The sequence below is a fragment of the Erythrolamprus reginae genome, chromosome 11, assembly GCF_031021105.1.
Source record: "Erythrolamprus reginae isolate rEryReg1 chromosome 11, rEryReg1.hap1, whole genome shotgun sequence".
Taxonomy (NCBI): Eukaryota; Metazoa; Chordata; class Lepidosauria; order Squamata; family Dipsadidae; genus Erythrolamprus; species Erythrolamprus reginae.
This window is the reverse complement of record NC_091960.1, coordinates 2,756,793-2,775,182: the sequence shown is the minus strand read 5'-3', so window position 1 is coordinate 2,775,182 and position 18,390 is coordinate 2,756,793. Positions and strand designations below refer to the sequence as shown.

The window sequence follows — 18,390 nt, the reverse complement described above, 5'->3', positions numbered from 1 at the left end:
GAGGGGAGGGGGGATTCCGGTGGAGGCATGGAGGCGGAAGACGTGCAGGGGTGAGCGGGGCGGGGCCAGGGGCGGGGGCGGGGCCTAAGGGTAGCTATGGGGCTGGGGGTTGCTGGGGGAGAATTCCAAAGGACCCAGCGCTCGCCCCCCCCTTTCTCAGCCTGTCCTACCCCGCAGGGCTGTTGTAGAGGAGTTTGCAAAGCGAAGGAGGAATTGCCTGGCAGTCAGAACAATTAGCCAGGGGAACGACCCGCCACCAGAACAGCGGGCCAAAGCCCCTCGAGTCCAGCATTCTGTGTCACATTCTGTAGCCCAGTGTTTCCCAAACTTGACTGTAAAAAATATGACTTCAGTAACCGAGTTGTCGAAGCGTGGAACTCATTACCGGACTCCATAGTGTCATCCCCAAACCCCCAACACTTTACCCTTAGATTATCCACGGTTGACCTCTCCAGATTCCTCAGAGGTCAGTAAGGGGCGAGTACAAGTGCACTAGAGTGCCTTCCGTCCCCTGTCCTATTGCTCTCCTATATCTTCTCTACCTTTCTTCTATTCCTATACAGTATCTCTTCTTCTATTCTTTCATTGATATGTTCTATTCCTATACCTTCTTTTCTATTATTTCTTAGATATATTTTACTATGAGTATCTCCTCTATAACCTCCATCATGTATTTTACTATGTGTATGTAGATATATACCCACTAAAACCCTCATTGTGTATTGGACAAAATAAATAAAATAAATAAGTAAATAATCTTGGCAACTTGAAGATATTTGGACTTCAACTCCTATAATTCCCCAGCCAGCATTTGCTGGCTGGGGAATTCTGGGAGTTGAAGTCCAAATATCTTCAAGTTGCCAAGGTTGGGAAACACTGCTGTAGCCCACCAATTGTCCAGGGGGATCTTGAGCAGAAAGAGAAGGCAAGACCCTATGTAGATGCTTACTCTCTGTAAACTGCTTGGAGAGGATTGTAAAGCACTGTGAAGCCTTATATAAGTGTAAATGCTAAATTGCTAAATGCTAAATGCAAACGAGGGGTGTGACATGGTAGCACTCTTCCCATATTTGGAAGCAGATTCCCCTATGCCACGTGTCTTCTGAGATTTCTCAGTCCTCCCTGTTAATGGCAGCTGGACTTTCTTGGGTTTTTTCCGAAGACGTTTCACTTCTTGATCCCAGAAAGTTGTTCGACTCAGACTGGCTGGTTGGGGAAGTGAGCCAACCCGAGCTGACGAAGCTTCTTGGAGGAGAAACAAATATCTTCGAAGAAAAACCACAAAGTCCAGTCCCTGGTCTCAGATCTTTGGGAAGGGGAATAAAAACGCCAAAGTCCGGTCTAAATGTAGACTCAACTCCAAGTAAAGCTGCCTTTTGCAATGGGCTGGTGCCGATTTTGTCAATACCGACGGGGTTCAAGTGATGGCCCGGTTGCTTTGGCGATCGCACCCAAAGGTGGGACTGGAACTGTTGCTACTCGCTTGGCTTCATCGTTGTCATTATTTGTAGGTTTCCGTCAATCAAAACCTTCGCCGAGGTGGCCGAGGCTGGGGTCTCCAGCCCTCGCTTCATGACGCTCTGCTCGTGGCTGGTTTCGGAGCTCCGAAGCCTTTGTCGGCTGGAGGAGGACGTTAGCCCGGTGCAGGGTAGGTGGGCTCTTCGGGCTTTGCAGAGGGGAAAGGCCGAAATCAGGGTGTGTGGCTTTGCAGAGGTGGGACTTTGGACTGGGTATCGCGGCTACGTGAGAGAATGCGAAGAATGTGGAAAAGGAGGAAGGAAAAGGAAAGAGGGAGGGGGGAAAGGAAGAGAAGAGAAAAGGCAGGAAGAGGAAGATAGGAAAAGAAAGGAAAAAGGGGAAGGAAAAGAAAGGGAAGGAAATAGGAAGGAAGGGAGGTGGGAGGGAGGGAAGGAGGAGAAGAGAAGGAAAGGAAAGGAAAAAGAGGAAGGAAGGAAGAGAAAGAAAAGGAAGGAAGTAGGAAGGCAGCTGGGAGGGAGACAGGGAGGAGAAGGGAATAGGAAGGGAGGGAGGGGAAGAGAAAAGAAGGGTAGGAGGGAGAAAGGAAGGGAAGGAAATGAAATAGGAAGGGGGGGAGGTGGGAGGGAGGGAGGGGAAGGGAAGAGGAAAGTAGGGAGGGGAAGAGGAAGTACTGGAAGGGGAAAGAATGGGAGAGGAAGGAAGGAAAGGAAAGGAAAAAGAGGAAGGGAAGGAAAAGAAGAAAGGGAAGGAAACAGGAAGGAAGGGAGATGGAGGGAGGGAAAGGGAAGGAAAGGAAAAAGGGAGGAAGGAGAGAAAGAAAAGGAAGGGAGGTGGGAGGGAGGGAGGGAGAAGAAGAGAAGAGGAAAAAAGGATAGGAGGGAGGAAGGAAGGGAAGGAAAAAGAGGAAGGGAAGGAAATAGGAAGGAAGGGAGGTGGGGGGGCAGGAGGAAGGGGAAGAGAAGGAAGAAGGAAGGAAAGGAAGAGAAGAGGAAGGAAGGAAGAAGAAGCGAATAGGCGACAAGGACCATCAGCAACTCGGGAAGCAGAGGCTAAAAGAGACGTCATAGTAATATTTTTTTTTTAAAAAAAAACCCCGTTCTGACCTATAAAGACCCTGAAGCCATTTCCCCTTCTCAGGACCTGAGGATGCCGAGACATTTCAGATCGAGATCAGTGGCCTCCTGGCTGAGCTGCACTGCCCGTATCCTTCCTTGACCACAGGGGACGTAATGGCTCGACTGGCCACCCGAGACCACCGCCTGCAGCTTCTGTGTAAGTAGAGAGGGGGTTGCAGAATCGGTCCACAGCTGGATGAATCCTGGCTTGAGAACTCAAGTACCAGCGGCTCAAATCAGACCAGGCAGTTGGCCCTCAACCCCGACTTTACAAACTCTTTTTTTATATATAAAAGTAAACTTAAAAGTACACAAAACACAAACAATCAAACTCACCCAGAAAAGAAACAGGAAACATTAAAATAAAAGTTGGACATTTTTGTGATGTGCCTGAAGCACAAATCTAACAGGGCTTATTTACTATTACATACAATATATTTACATATATACATCGAGTTTTAGCAAAGATCTTATTCTGGTATGTGTTCTGGTTTTCCTTTTGTGATCGATTCTCTGGCATTTACTTCCCGTATTATCTAATATTTATTAATTCTCTGATTTTTACTTTCCCTCCCTCCCTCTTTTCTTTCTCTCTCTCTCCTTCCTTCCTTTCTCCCTCCCTTCTTTCCTTCCTTTTCTCTCTGTCTCTTTCCTCCCTTCTTCCCTTCTTTCTTTATCTCTCCTTCCTCCTTCCCTTCTTCCCTTCTTTATTTCTCCTCCCTCCCTTCTTTCTTTCTCCTTCCTTCCTTTCTCCCTCCCTTTTTTCCTTCCTTTTTTCTGTCTCTCTTTCCTCCCTTCCTCTCTCCCTCCCTCCCTTCCTTCTTTCTTCCTCTCTCCTTCCTCCCTCTCTCCTTTCTTTCCTTCCTCCCTTCCTCTTTTCTTTCTTTCTCTCTCTCCTCCCTCCCTTCTTTCCTTCTTTCTCCTCCCTCTGTCCCTTCTTTCTCTCTCTCTTCTTCCTTCCTTCCTTCCTTTCTCCCTCCCTTCTTTCCTTTCTTCTTTCTCTCTCTCTCCCTCCCTTCCTTCTTTCCATCCCAGATTTTTTAAGCTCGGAGCTCCTGGCTGCCCGGCTCCACGCCAGGAAAAAGCCCCAGTCAGCAAAGCGAGACGACCAAAATAACGAAGCTGTGCAAGAACTCCACCAGATCTGCCAGGCCCTGGGGATGTCCGAGCCAGGCCCGGCTTCCTCTGTGGCTCAGGTTATGGGGGACATTGAATCTCAGGTGAGACTGGAGGCTCCGGTAAATCTGGGCTGGGCAAGTAGAGTACTGGGAAAAACCTCTGTCCTTTTCTAATGCTGTGGCGAGCAAAGCCGCCTGCGGTATTCCAAGGGTGGTCTTTCCAAGGCTTTACAAAGTGGTATTAACCCTTTATTGTGTTCGTAATTGTGGTAATACCTGCGGGACCGCCTTCCGCCGCATGAATCCCAGCGACCGCTTAGGTCCCGCAGTGTCAGCCTTCTCCAGGTCCCGTGGTGGTGCCTAGGGGAAGAGCCTTCTCTGTGGCGGCCCCGGCCCTCTGGAATCAGCTCCACCCGGAGATTCGCACTGCCTCCACCCTCGCCTTCCACAAGAGTCTCAAGGCTCACTTATGTCGCAAGGCTTGGGGCAATTAGATCTTGCTCCCTGGCGAATAAATGTGATGTGTGACTGTGATTTGAATGTGTTTGTTTGATTTTTAATATATCGGGTTTTTAGCTTATGTAGTTTTTTTAATTAATTAGATGTGTCTTTCTATTTTCTGTTTTATATTATATGCTGTGAGCCGCCCTGAGTCTTCGAAAAGGGGTGGCATACAAATCTAAATAATAATAATAATAATAATAATAATAATAATAATAATAATAATATCTGTTCGCCAAGCTACAGGAACTAATGTCATGCTTCCTTCAGGTTTCAGAGACGCTCGCTGCCGAAGGGCCTGAGCCCCACTGGATGGCCCCTCTCCTGAAGACCCCGCTGACCTCTGAGCAATGGGTAGGAGGCCACTAGAGTTGGCGGTAGAGGAGAACCGGGGGGGGGCGGGGGGCTTTCTGGTTTGATGCTGATGGATCTCAAGCCTCTCTGCTTCTCCCTTCGGCCTCCTTAAAACGCCAGAAAACGCTGGACGAGATTAACCAACTGCTGGGGGCCGAATACCAGTGCCGAAGACACATGATGCTGACCCGTTTCGATGTCACCGTTGCGTCCTTCCATTGGTCTGAGAGGGCCAAGGTAGCGTCCAGGAGCTCTTGTGTTTGATTACATTCTGAAACTTTGGTAACTAACTAATGAACTAACCAGCTAACAAACTAAACTTCATTCATCTATCCATCCACCATTCATCCATTCATTCATTATCTAACCACGTTTATTATTTATTGTTTTTTATTTTTCAAGGCAGTGAATGTATGCTCACGGTTGGGCTGAGAATGATTGGCCCAAGGTCACCCAAATTGGCTTGCCTGTCTAAGGCGGGGCTGGAATTCACTGTCTCCTGGTGTTTGGCCCAAAGTCACCCAGTCGGCTTTTGTGATGTCCTGATGATTGGTTGAAAGTCACCCAGTCAGCTTTCATGCGTAAGGTAGAACTAGAACTCGCCATCTCTTGGTGAATTGCCCAAAGTCACCCAGTCGGCTTTCATGCCTAAGGTGGGACTAGAACTCACAGTCTCCTGGTGAATTGCCCAAAGCCACCCAGTTGGCTTTCACGTTTAAGGCAAGACTACAACTCACCATCTCCTGGTGATTGGTTGAGTCACCCAGTCAGGTTTCATGCCTAAGGCGGGACTAGAACTCACTGTTTCCTGGTGATTGGCTCAAAGTCGCTCAGTTGGCTTTCATGCCTAAAGTAGGACTAGAACTCACAGTCTCCTGGTGATTGGCTCAAAGGCACCCAGTTGGCTTTCATGCCTAAGGGGGGACTAGAACTCACCGTCTCCTGGTGATTGGCTCAAAGGCACCCAGTCAGCTTTCATGCCTAAGGCGGGACTAGAACTCACAGTCTCCTGGTGATTGGCCCAAAGGCACCCAGTTGGCTTTCATGTTTAAGGCAAGACTACAACTCACCATTTCCTGATGATTGGTTGAAAGTCATCCAGTCAGGTTTCATGCCTAAGGCAGGACTAGAACTCACAGTCTCCCTCTTTCTAGCCTAGTCCCTTAACCCTTAGACCAACTGGACTGGGGGACGAGAGAAGCCAACTGTCTCAGGAGTCTCCCTTGTTCCTCTCACCTCTTGTCCCTTCCAGAACCGAAGCACAGCCATGTCCGAAGCCTTCCATCCCTTACGGAAGTCTTTGCCGGAAGATTCCCAGCTCTCCCTTGCCCACCTGCTGGCTGCCCGCGAGGACTTTTCTCGTATCGTGAAGACCAGCAGTGGGGCCTTGCGGACTAAGACCAGTTGTGCGGTCAACAAGGTAAGAGCTGGAAGGGGAGGGGAGGTGAGAACTCCAAGGGGGTCTCAAGCCCTCCATGGCTTAGCCCAGCAAGAAGCACCACACACGATGGATTGGCATTGCAACGCCCGGATTTTACATCTACGGCTTTGCCTCCTGAAAGGAGCTGCATCTTGGCTGGAAAGACTGAAGAGGGAGGGTGCTGGTGCTCTCTCCTTTCAGCCTTCCTTCCCTTCTTCCTTCCTTCCTTCCTCTCTCTCTTCCCTTACCCTCCTTTTCCCTTCTTTCTTCCTTTTTCTCCCTCTCTCTCCTGTCTTCCTCTCCCTCCTTACCTTTTTTTTCTTTTCCTTCCTCTTCCCTCCCCTTTCCTTTTCCCTTCTCTCCTTCCTTCCTTCCTTCTCCTTCTCCTCTCTTCCCTTCCCTTCCCTTCCTCTTTCCATTTCTTTTCTCTTTCCCTTCCTCTCTTCTCTCCCCCTCTCCCCTCCTCCCTTCCCCTTCTGTTTCCTTCCTTCCTTTCTTCCTTCCTCTCTTCCCTTACCCTCCTTTTTCCTTCTTTCTTCCTTTTTCTCCCTCTCTCTCCTGTCTTCCCTTCCTCCTTCCCTTTCTTTTTTTCTTTTCCTTCCTCTCCCCTCCCCTTTCCTTTTCCCTTCTCTCCTTCTTTCCTTCCTTCCTTCCTTCCTTCTCCCTCTCCTCTCTTCCATTCCCTTCCTCTTCCTCTTTCCATTTCTTTTTTCTTTCCCTTCCTCTCTTCTCTCCCCCTCTCCCCTCCTCCCTTCCCCTTCTGTTTCCTTCCTTCCTTCCTTTCCCTCTCTCTCCTGACTTCCCTTCCTTCCTTCTCTCACAGATCCTGATGACCGGCAGCGTCCCAGACCGGGGAGGACGTCCGAACGAAATCGAGCCCCCCATGCCCACCTGGGAGAAGAGGAGAGAAGGAGGAGGAGGAGGAGGAGGAGGCAAGCGCTGGGCCAAACGGGGAAAGAAAAAGAACAAATAACGCAAGGGTATGAAACCAGCTGTTGTGGGTCGGCGTGGCCAAAAAGTGTGAAACGAAAGAAGTGCCACGGATCCTCACCAAAAGGCACCTTTAAATGAGGAGGTGGTCCTGTGCCATAAGGCAAACTCCCATAATCCAAAGATCACGCCAAATTTAGGAGAGGCATAATAACTCTGCTATGCTGTGAGGAAGGGCGGCTACACGCTATAGTAGCTGGGTTGCTTTAAAGGCCGGGAAGCCCCTAAGCATCTCTTGGCTGTCTGAAATCCAAAAAAATAAGTATAGTAGTACCTCTAGATACGAGCATAATTCGTTCCAGAAGGGAGCTTGTATCTCGAGCAAACTCGCATCTGGAACAAATGGCTTTAGACTTTGTTTTTCCCCTCCGAGATAACCAGAAGCAAGGATTCTTGCGCCACCTAGTGGACACTCGGCTCGTATCCCGAATTTGAGCTTGGAACTTGAACAGAAATGTCTCTCCCCTCCTGGCTCGTATCTTGAAATACTCGCAGGTGGAGCAGCTCGTATCTAGAGGTACTACTGTATTTTGTATTGGGAGTTTATTTTCACTCTTAAAATGTCACGGAACGTGGGGGTGGAGAAAGGATAACATCAGTTTAGATTTCTACTGTAAATAAGGAGTCCAAATTAGGTATCTCTGAATTCCGAAGCAGAAATTCATAATTTGGGTGTATGGGGGGGGGCTATTATTGGAGGAGGGGTGCCTTTTTTCTCCTTGTTGGTTATTTTTGGGGAGGGGTCTTAGAGGAAGACTAGCACGTTGTTAATCTCCAATCAACATATCTGCTTAGCTTCCCGGGCTCAGGAATAAGGGAATTGTGGCTTCTATACGTGGGAGGCCTCTACGATGATCATATGTATTGATGGCCCAAAGGGCCTTTTGTATTATTTTTGTTTTTAAAGAAGGGTGTCGGGTGTTACTTGGGGATGGGAGAAATCGAGGTGGTTGAAATTTAACATTTCTGGGATCGCTAGCACAGCTCAAGATCTCTGATATTGTTTTCACTCAACTCAAACTCTTGCTGTGTTCAAAATAAAACATTTATTTTTTTTCTGCCTTCTGGTTGGTTGTGTAGAGTTTTTGGGCTGGGGAAACCTGGCAGTTGAAGTCCAGCCATCTTAATAATAATAATAATAATAATAATAATAATAATAATAATAATAATAATAGAATTGAAAGGGGCCTTGGAGGTCTTCTAGTCCAACCCCCTGCTTAGGCAGGAAACCCTAACTACTTCAGACAGAGGGTTATCCAACATCTGCTTAAAAACTTCCAGTGTTGGAGCATTCACAACTTCTGGAGGCAACTTCTGTTCCACCGATTAATTGTCCTGATTGTCAGCCAATTTCTCCTTAGTTCTAAGTTGCTTCTCTCCTTGTTTAGTTTCCACCCATTGCTTCTTGTTCTACCCTCAGGTGCTTTGGAGAATAGGTTGACTCCTTCTTTGTGGCCACCCCAGAGATACTAGAAGGCTGCTATCATGTCTCCCCCGGTCCTTCTTTTCATTCAACTAGCCATGCCCAGTTCCTTAAAAGCTGGCTGATTGGGGAATTCTGGGTGCTGAAGTCCACCCATCTTGAAGATGCACCTCCTCGTGGTGTGGTCCATCGATTTCTGTGTATTTTGCAGCTGGCTTGAGTGATTGAAAACTGGTCATTGGAGTTGAGGCTCGGCCCCACTTTGCCTTGTGATTTTTCTCAGGGATAATAATAATAATAATAATTTATTAGATTTGTATGCCGTCCCTCTCCGAAGACTCGGGGCAGCTCACAACAACGATAAAAACAATATTATACTGGAACAAATCTAATATTAAAAAAACCTAAAAACCCTATCATAATTAAAAACCAAACAGCACATACATACCAAACATAAATTATAATAAGCCTGGGGGAAAGGTGTCTCAAATCCCCCATGCCTGGCGGTATAGGTGGGTCTTAAGTAGTTTACGGAAGACAAGGAGGGTGGGAGCAGTACTAATCTCCGGGGGGAGTTGATTCCAGAGGGCCGGGGCTGCCACAGAGAAGGCTCTTCCCCTGGGGCCCGCCAGACGACATTGTTTAGTCGACGGGACCCGGAGAAGGCCAACTCTGTGGGACCTTATCGGCCGCTGGGATTCATGCGGTAGCAGGCGGTTCCGGAGGTACTCTGGTCCAATGGATATTCAAACAGGTTAATTTTAGGTTTAGGAATATTAACATGGCTGGTATTAATTCTCTGAGTCGTTCTCTTTATTTACAAATCCCCACAAAGCTGCCGGAGCCATAAAATGGGACAGCTCGTACATTTAAAAAAAAAACCCACACCCATAATAAATAAATTACAAATCCGAAGCTGTGTAGTAAAGGGGTCAGATCCCCACTGTTCCTTCTAGGATTGCGAAGATGGTTAAGCAGAGATCTTCAGCTGGAAATTAGCTAAAAAATAATAATAATAATAATAATCCTTAGGACAACATCTATTCTCAGCTCCCAAATTTTCTTTTTCTTTGCCGTTTTAATTTTTCACCCGATGGCTTCCTTCGCCGGTGCCTCCTTCTGCTCTCTGGCACGTTGAGGCTCCAATGCTTTGCCCGTCAGGAAAGATCTCTTAAATCCCTTGAGTTCGTGGCAGGAAAGACCAACCGACAGATAAGCCGACTCAGATAAACCGAGGCGTGATATCGTAGCGGGATCCCGGGCTGCCTGTTTTCAGGAGCCGCCTGTTCTCGGCTTCCATCTGCGCGTAGCGGTTCTGAAGACACTGGTTGGCGGTCAGCAGCTTATCCCGTTCCTGCAAAAAAAAAAAATCAATTTTTTTTCTACCAGTTCGGCGTACCTGACCAAAATATTTCTACCAGTTTGGCGTACCTGACCAAAATTTTTCTACCGGTACTGCGTACTTGACCGTACCCGTAGGAGCCCACCACTGCCCAAAGGTAACAACCTTTGGCCCATCTGCTTCACCTGTTGCCCATGGGTGGGCTACGTTGCTTCTCCTCTGATGGTTTCCCCGTCAACATCCTCACCTTTTCCAACTCCTTCACCAGTTCCAGGAGCTGCTTCTGGGTTTTGTTGCAATTATCCGTTGGCTGTTCCCCCTGCTCCTCGGCTGCCGGGCTAGCCTGCTCGGTCTGGGTGCTGGCATGTTTGACCATTCGGATGCCCGGGCTGCTGGACAACGAGAGCAGGGGACTCTTGCCCTGTTCCCATCCTGGTGGGAAGAGAAACATGTCTTCCTCTGACCCTGCAAGAAGAGAAAAGATGTAAGTGCCAAGGTTCCAGGTAGCATGTAAATTAAATCAGAGTCCGAGTCAAAATGCTCATCAGAGTTCCAATTTATTATTATTATTATTATTATTATTATTATTATTTTATTATTATTATTTTATTATTTTATTATTTTATTATTTTTATCATTATTATCATTATTATCATTATTATTATTATTATTATTATTATTATTAGATTTGTATGCCGCCCCTCTCCGCAGACTCGGGGCGGCTCACAGCAGTAATAAAACAATATACAGTAACAAATCTAATATTAAAAGTCTGAAATAACAAATCTAATATTAAAATAATATTGCCGGAGTGGGAAACCTGAATTGGAGCTTCCCTCCCAGTTGAAAGGTCAAATCCCTTGTCCCCCCACCCACAAACTTGTCATGAGAAACCAGGAGCCAAGATAAGACTTCAAATGTCCTGATAATTTATTTCCTGCAACCAATAGTGGGCAGCAGGCAGGACGGGGTGGAACACAGTTCCACCGGCGGAAATGAAGATGTGTGCGCAGCTCCAGCTGATCGGCAGCTGTCACTTCCGGGGTTATAGGTCTTGGCTCGGCTCTCTTTTTGTCCCCTGCTGCTGCTGTTGCTGTATCTGCGCTCCTTGCTTTTTTCCTCTTTCCTCCTTCCTGGCCTCGGACGAGCTTCCCTCTCTCCTGCCTGGCTCCCCTCCAGCCTCGCGGGGCCACCTCCCACCTGGGGTGCAAGCAGAAGGCGTGGGTGGAAGGGGCGCTGGCAGCATTTATGCTTCTGGCCGCACCCGTTCGCCTCGCTACCCAGCCTGTGACGGGGGGGGGGTGACCCAGGAAGGAGAGCGCGGTAAACACGAAGCAAATTGTCACCCCAGCGAACGACACTGGTAAGGTTGTAAATCGAGGATTTAACTGTTCACTTGAACGATGATGATAGTTCAAGCCGCTCCCACCTGATCACATGGCCGGCAAGCCACTCCTACCCAGACATATGGTCATTAAGCCACACCCACAAAATAAGCCACACCCACAATGTGGCAGTAAAAAATGTGGCTGCCCATTACTGCCTCCAATCTATACCCAAGAACCTGACCTATAAATTGTTTATTTATTTATTTTTATTAATTGGACTTGTATGCGCCCCTCTCCCTGGACTCGGGGCAGCTCACAGCATATACCAATAACATAACAAATACAGTTTATCCAATTAATATACTAAAAAGATTCTTTAAAATTCTAACTTTAAAACATTCATTTGCATTCATTCAATAATCACACTAACAACATTTATTGGTCAGGGGGAAGGTCTAATGTCCCCAGGCCTTGTGGCAAAGATCTGTCAATTCCAGATAAGAATCAATGGATTTCAAGGGGGGGGGGGCTGCACTTAGATCTATTTTGGTCGTAAGTGGGAGGACCAGCTGTAAGTCACTTTTTTCAGCACTGTTGTAACTTTGAACACATGGTAAACGATTTACCATACCTGTACAGGTCATCCTTGGCTTATGACAGGGATGTCAATCTCAATTTCCTGGGGGGGGGGGGGGGAGGGGTGAACTTACATTTTTTCAGGATGGCTCCACGGGCCGGTTCTGACCACACCGCGGACCTTGTAGTTGGAGACGCCTGGCTTAGGATCCCAAATTGGGACCGGAATCTCCATCGCTAAGCAAGGTGGTTGTTAAACAAGTTGTGTGTGCTTATTTTTATTTTTTACAATTTTGGATCCACCAACGGCCACGTACCAGAGCTGGGGTTGTGACTCAAGGCTAGCGTCGCTGTGGATGTGGATGTGCGCGGTGTGCTGTCGGAGGAGGAGGAGGAAGAAGGGACGCGCCGGGTGTGGCAGTCCACTTCCACCTGGTACTTGCAGTGTTTGTGACAGATCATGGCACAATCTGGAGAGGATCACAACGACAACAACAAGAAGAAAAGGCTTCAGATCAAAGCAACAAGAAGGTGAATCATCGCTCCCCCCCCAATGGCTCCTGCTCCCAGTCTTCTCCAACCTGGTACTACAACACCCATAGGGCTGGGTCAAGGCACTTTTTATTGCCTCGGCACTAAGCAAATGCCCAAATAGACATTTTTTGTCTCTCCCGATGCAAGAATGCAATTTAAGATAGTGTCAAATTCCAAATAAGGATGAGATGCGGTCAGGAACACTTTGATGTAAGATTGTTACATTTAATGGATGGAGCAGCCGGGTTGTATGGTCAACGATAACACCAGAGTTGTGGTTCATTGGTACACCCGATGTGTAAAGAGCGAGTATCTTTCTTTTTTTTCTCCTGCCTTTTTTCCTGTGTGTGTATAATTTACCTCTTTACCTGACTGACAAGATTGGCGCATAGGTAGATTGCAAATATATTTTATTTATATAGGTGTCAGCACCTATGACTTCATTGACACCGGAGGACAAAAAAAAAGAGGAATTTCAATTGTTGTTTCTAGCTTCATGGGTGCTCCAGAGCCTGTTTGTTTTCTTGTGGACATTTCATTACCAATCTAGGCAACATCATCAGTGCTGGAAGGATGTGGGGTTTGCTAACCCTTAACCCCATTTTAAGGCCCAATGGCAGCTGTCCCCATTCGGGGGCGGGACCTCCCCCTCCCACCTCCTGGGATTTAGAAACGCAACCGCGCTGACCCACAGAGCCCAGCAGAGGGCGCACTCACCCCTGCATCTGTATCCCTGCTTGGAGACGCCCCAAATCTACATCAGGAAAGGGAAAAAAGTGGGTCAGTTTAGGTTGCAAGCCCCCCCCTGGAAATCACATCTGGAGGGTGCAAACAGGTCCCCCCATCTCTAAACTTGCTAAACGCAAGGAGCAATGTTGTAGAAAGGGGGCGGGGCAGATAACAGGAATAAAACATCCTCGAAGCTACTCTGGCCTCAAATCACCCTTCTTCTTCTAAAAATAATAGCATGTTCCTAGTCCTGATGGAGGTGGAGAGACTAGCGGGGTATAGAGTTCTGGAGAGAACCACTACTTCAATATGGAGGCTAATGTACAAAGAACCATCGGGTATGCCTGGTTTAATTAAGAGAAAACTAGGGGTGGCGTGACCGCAGTACCCCCATATTTATGGGGCTGCCCTAAAGAAGTGAGAGTCAAGTCATTCTCCAAAACACCAGAAAACAAGACAGGAAACAGTGGAAGGAAACTAACCAAGGAAAGAAGCAGTCAAGAATTAAGGAGAAATTCAATGACAGTGAGGACAATTAATCAGTGGGACAGCTTGCCTCCAGAAGATATGGATCAAATTGAAAGGGTCCAAAGACGGGCTACAAAAATGGTGGAAGGTCTTAAGCATAAAACGTATCAGGAAAGACTTCATGAACTCAATCTGTAGAGTCTGGAGGACAGAAGGAAAAGGGGGGACATGATCGAAACATTTAAATATGTTAAATAAGGTTCAGGAGGGAAATGTTTTTAATAGGAAAGTGAACACAAGAACAAGGGGACACAATCTGAAGTTAGTTGGGGGAAAGATCAAAAGCAACATGAGAAAATATTATTTGACTGAAAGAGTAGTAGATCCTTGGAACAAACGTCCAGCAGACGTGGTTGGTAAATCCAAAGTACCTGAATTTCTTCAGAGAGGAGCGGCATACAAATCTAATAAATTATTATTAATTATTATTATTATTAAACATGCCTGGGATAAACATATCTCCATCCTGAGACCAAATACAGGAAATAGTATAAGGGCAGACTAGATGGACCAGGAGGTCTTTTTCTGCCGTCAATCTTCTATGTTTCTATGTTTCTAAGTTGTGAATGCTCCAACTCTGGAGGTTTTTAAGAAGATGTTGGATAACCATTTGTCTTAAGGGTTTCTGGCCTAGGCAGGGGGTTGGACTGGAAGACCTCCAAGGTCCCTTTCCAATGAGGACAGGAGGAGGACAGAATCTAGTTGAAAGATTTCCCTTCCACCACTATTGGCTTTCGCAGAACCAAAACCACGCTGGGGTATGCATATACACGGGAGAACAGAAGCTGTGCGCACGTGGTACAACTTTAGCTACCACCGGTACTTCCGCGGCGCAACTTTCGCAACCCAATACTGTCGGGATCTCGAGAAAGATGTGTAAACTTACAAAGCCGCCGCAGTGGTCGCAGAAGGTGGGCCTCTTAAAAGTGACCTCTTGGAAATCATGCAAGACCACCAGGCCCAGCTTGGAGAAGATGGCGCAGGCCCTCATGAAGTACGCCGAGAGGTCTTCTCGTTTCCAGGTGCCTTCCCTGCAATAGAGAGAGGAGACAGTTTTGTCTAGTGGTTAAGGCTAGAAACCAGGAGTCTCTGAGTTCTAGTTCCGCCGTGCCAATGAAAGCCAGACTATAAGCCGATCACCAGGCGACAATGAGCTCTAGTCCTGCCTTAGATATGAAAGCCAGCTAGGTGACGTGAGTCAATCATCAGGAGATGGTGAGTTCTAGTCCCGTCTTAGACCTAAATGCCGGCTAAGAGATTTTGGAACATTCACCAGGAGGATGGGAATTCTAGTCCCACCTTAGGAATGAAAAGTAGCTGTATGATTTTGGGCTAGTCACCTGGAATAAGTGAATTCTAGTCCCACCTTAGGTATCAAAGCTGCCTGGGGAATTCTGGAAGTTGAAGTCGACACCTCTTAACACGTTGGAAAAACATATTTTAAATTTCTTGGATATAACTGGTTGCCACCACCCTGTTTAGGCCACGGGTTATTTTCTATCTATAGCTTTCATAACCACCTAGATACCCCGTGGTACCTTCCATATTTTATTCTGAAACCATCTAACTAATCGGCGATCCCAGTGATACCGGCTGCTGCCCATTACCGGATACATCATCGGACCAGAATACCTTCAGGACCGCCTTCTGCCGCAGGAATCCCCGCGACCGATTAGGTTCCACAGAGTTGGCCTTCTCTGGGTCCTGTCGACAAAACAATGTCGCCTGGCGGGGCCCAGGGGAAGAGTCTTCTCTGTGGCGGCCCCGACCCTCTGGAATCAACTCCCCCCGGAGATTAGGGCTGCCCCCACCCTTCTTGCCTTTCGCAAACTCCTAAAAACCCACCTTTGCCGCCAGGCATGGGGAAACTGATTCCCCTCGGCCGCTCCGTTTTATGTATGGTTTGTTTGGGTTGTACGACTGTTTGTAAATCAAGGGTTTTTAACTGTTTTGTTTTTTTAATCGTTGGATTTGTGTTTTGTATTGCTGTTGTGAACCGCTCCGAGTCTTCGGAGAGGGGCGGCATACAAATCTAAATAATAATAATAATAGTAATCACAGGCTTATGTCGAGCTGCAACGACTCTGGCATAAGCCAGTGAAAGTGGTCCCAGTGGTACTTGGCACACTGGGCGCAGTACCAAAGGATCTCAGCGGACCTTTGAAAACCATTGGAATTGACAAAATCTCCATCTGTCAATTGCAAAAGGCCGCTTTACTGGGATCGGCAAACATAATTCGCCGCTACATCACGCAGTTCTAGGTGCTTGGGAAGCGCCCGACTGGCGATGAAATACGAAATCCAGCATAGTGATCTCGTTTGCTGTGTTGTACTGACATAATAATAATAATAATAATAATAATAATAATAATAATAATAATAATAATAATGATAATGTTGCTGTTGTTAGTGCTGTTGTAACTTTGAACAAACGGTTGTAACTTCGACAAAACTGTACTCACAGGAGATCCAGGTGGCCCTTGAATTTCAAGGAGCTGTCCTTACAGCAACCTGGGCTGGGTCTCCTATCCAGGCAACCCCGGTGCTTACCGTTCTTTTTCCAGGCCGTAGAAGGAAAAAGGGAAACTCATCGAAATGGTCTCAAAATCTTCCTGAGAGATGCAACCCCGTTGGTCAGGATCGTAATTCTTGAACAGGGACTGGTGGGAGAAGAGAAGGGTTAGAGATGCAGCCATGGAGACGCAGAAGAGTCTATAAAGGGATTTATTGAATAACTAGTAGGAGGATACTCGGGCTTCGCTACAAAACTATGCGATCGGGCTGGATAAATTGACAGCTAAAGCTTGAAAATTAATGTTGAATGTGTAACTCCTTAGCACCAGAGCGTGTTAATATAACATGCTGGCCAGGACCATGCCTGGTTTATCGAAGGGGTAGCATCGGAGCGTGTTAATATAAGGCAGCTGGCAGTTGGAACAGAGTTCTTTTCAGGTGGGGAGGGGGAGTAGAACGTCTAACTCCTTAGCATCAGAGTATGTTAAAATAATTATAAGAAATACTAATGATCTGATGGTCATTTTAAAAAATCCTTTCTTAGCGAGCATCTAAAAGCCAAGAGCAACATACGGGACAAATTTCAAGTTTGTAGGGTTTACAGTTCTGGAGATTTTGTGATGAGTGACTGGTATTTGGCATAGATAGATAGATAGATAGATAGATAGATAGATAGATAGATAGATAGATAGATAGATAGATAGATAGATAGATAGATAGATAGATAGATAGATAGATAGATGATAGACAGACAGACAGACAGACAGACAGACAGACAGACAGGCAGATAGATAGGCAGATAGATAGATAGATAGATAGATAGATAGATAGATAGATAGATAGATAGGCAGATATAGATAGATAGACAGACAGACAGACAGACACACACACACACACACACACACACACACACACACACTGTGGGTGTAGCTCATGCATTTTCTTTCAACATCTTTCAGTGCAAATTGGGTGTGCTGGGGTGGAGCTACTGCAACAGTTGTCAATGGGGAAAATGGTTATAAGTCACCTTTCCCCTCCCCCCCCAGTGCATTTAAACTTCCAACCGTCGCTAAATGAATAATTGTAAACTAGCACCCGTAATTTTCACTCAGGGGAGATGCCTCAGTTTCCTAGAAATTGCATGTTTTTTATGCGTGCAAAACACGCTCTTCAGCTACCACCAATTTCCGCTTAGTATTTTAGAAGTCTGTAAGGGGGATTGAAATAAATCTTTGACTTATTTCTATTCCTCCCCACATCCTCTTTTCCCCAACCTGTGACCTACATGCTGTTCTCAATTCTCTCCCGGTCCCCAAGATTGGGGTGCAGTCCTGTGTAGATTCTCAACATCCCCAAATCTCCTATGCAAAGTTGGCCAGGGCCTGGCCATGATAATTCCTTCTTCCTCCCACTGTGATTTTTAAAAGAGTTGCAGCTCTTGAGACGCAAAAAACAACTAAACTGTGGTAGATCGGGAAAAGAAGGTAAATTCCTCCCTCTTTGGCAATGCAGAGGCTATTTGGTAAAAGTCACCCCAAACTGCTTTGCTATTTGTATAGTGTTCTTGGAGATCTTTGGGGTTTATATAGAGCATGTAAAGCTATCATTAACTAATTCGATACTATTAGCTCCTCAACTTGACAATTTTAGGATATTTGGACTTCAACTCCCAGAATTCTCCAGGCAGCAACGACATTTTGGACTTCAATTCCCAGAACCCTCAAGCCAGCAAAGTCATTTTGGACTTCAACTCCTAGAATTCTCCAGTCAGCAAAGACATTTGGACTTCAGCTCCCAGAATCCTCCAGCCAGCAAAGACATTTAGACTTCAACTCCCAGAATTCCAAAAAGAATTCTGGGAATTGAAGTCCACGTGTTGAGAAACACATCTTATAGCACTACATTTTTTAGTAATATGGAAAATGAGTTTGGAGAGGAGTGTGGAGCTTGGATGTGGACCCCTTCCTGCAAGCTAAATGAAGCCTAGTGGTGGTGTTTGCTTCCCTCCTCTGTCGCTCTCTCTCTCTCTCTCTCTTAGCCGTGCGCAACCTTTTTTTCAACAACATGTTCTATTTGTAGAAGAGGATGTGGTTGGAGTGGCCGGATCTGAGCTTCTTCCTTTAACAGAAAAGGGGGGGGGGTGCTGGGTGGAAAAGGGGAGGAGAAAAGCGGGAACTGGACTTGGCCACTGGGGGTGGGTGGGTGGGTGAAGGCACGGATTGGAACCACAGTGCAAAATGCCAGGCTCACCGATGTGCCACCGATGGGGTTTGAGAGAGAGCTGATGATGCTACCTGGTTGGGTGATGAAACGTCGGCAAGAAAAACCAGCAACCTCAGAGAGAACCAAGGACTCTACAATCATCATTGACCTCCTCCTCCTCCTCCTTCATAAAACCCCACTCCTTTCTAGCACTGTTTATTTAATTAAATTTAATTA

General features: G+C 46.7%; 2 protein-coding genes across 4 annotated transcripts in view; one reads left to right on the top strand and one right to left on the bottom strand.

Annotated features, from left to right (window-relative positions):
* Positions 1-8,041, top strand: LOC139174369 (protein FAM98A-like). Of its 2 annotated transcripts, none has more exons than XM_070764681.1 (8): positions 1-50; positions 1,512-1,648; positions 2,617-2,751; positions 3,630-3,814; positions 4,484-4,567; positions 4,688-4,804; positions 5,820-5,987; positions 6,811-8,041. In XM_070764681.1, the coding sequence occupies exons 1-8, from the start codon at positions 28-30 to the stop codon at positions 6,958-6,960; spliced, it is 999 nt and encodes a 332-aa protein (XP_070620782.1). In that variant the 5' UTR covers positions 1-27; the 3' UTR covers positions 6,961-8,041. The 2 variants fall into 2 exon arrangements, with proteins under 2 accessions (XP_070620782.1, XP_070620784.1); XM_070764683.1 differs by lacking the exon at positions 1-50 and adding an exon at positions 76-466.
* A 1,150-nt stretch (positions 8,042-9,191) lies between these two features.
* Positions 9,192-18,390, bottom strand: part of RASGRP4 (RAS guanyl releasing protein 4) — a 32,473-nt gene continuing 23,274 nt past the window's right edge. For both annotated transcript variants that reach the window (XM_070764679.1, XM_070764680.1), the window contains 6 exons: positions 15,988-16,097; positions 14,324-14,468; positions 12,898-12,934; positions 11,964-12,116; positions 9,990-10,207; positions 9,192-9,754 (listed from right to left, as the gene is read on the bottom strand). In XM_070764679.1, the coding sequence (XP_070620780.1) occupies positions 9,623-9,754; positions 9,990-10,207; positions 11,964-12,116; positions 12,898-12,934; positions 14,324-14,468; positions 15,988-16,097 (795 nt within the window). In that variant the 3' untranslated portion in view covers positions 9,192-9,622. The remainder of the gene's footprint in view (positions 9,755-9,989; positions 10,208-11,963; positions 12,117-12,897; positions 12,935-14,323; positions 14,469-15,987; positions 16,098-18,390) is intronic.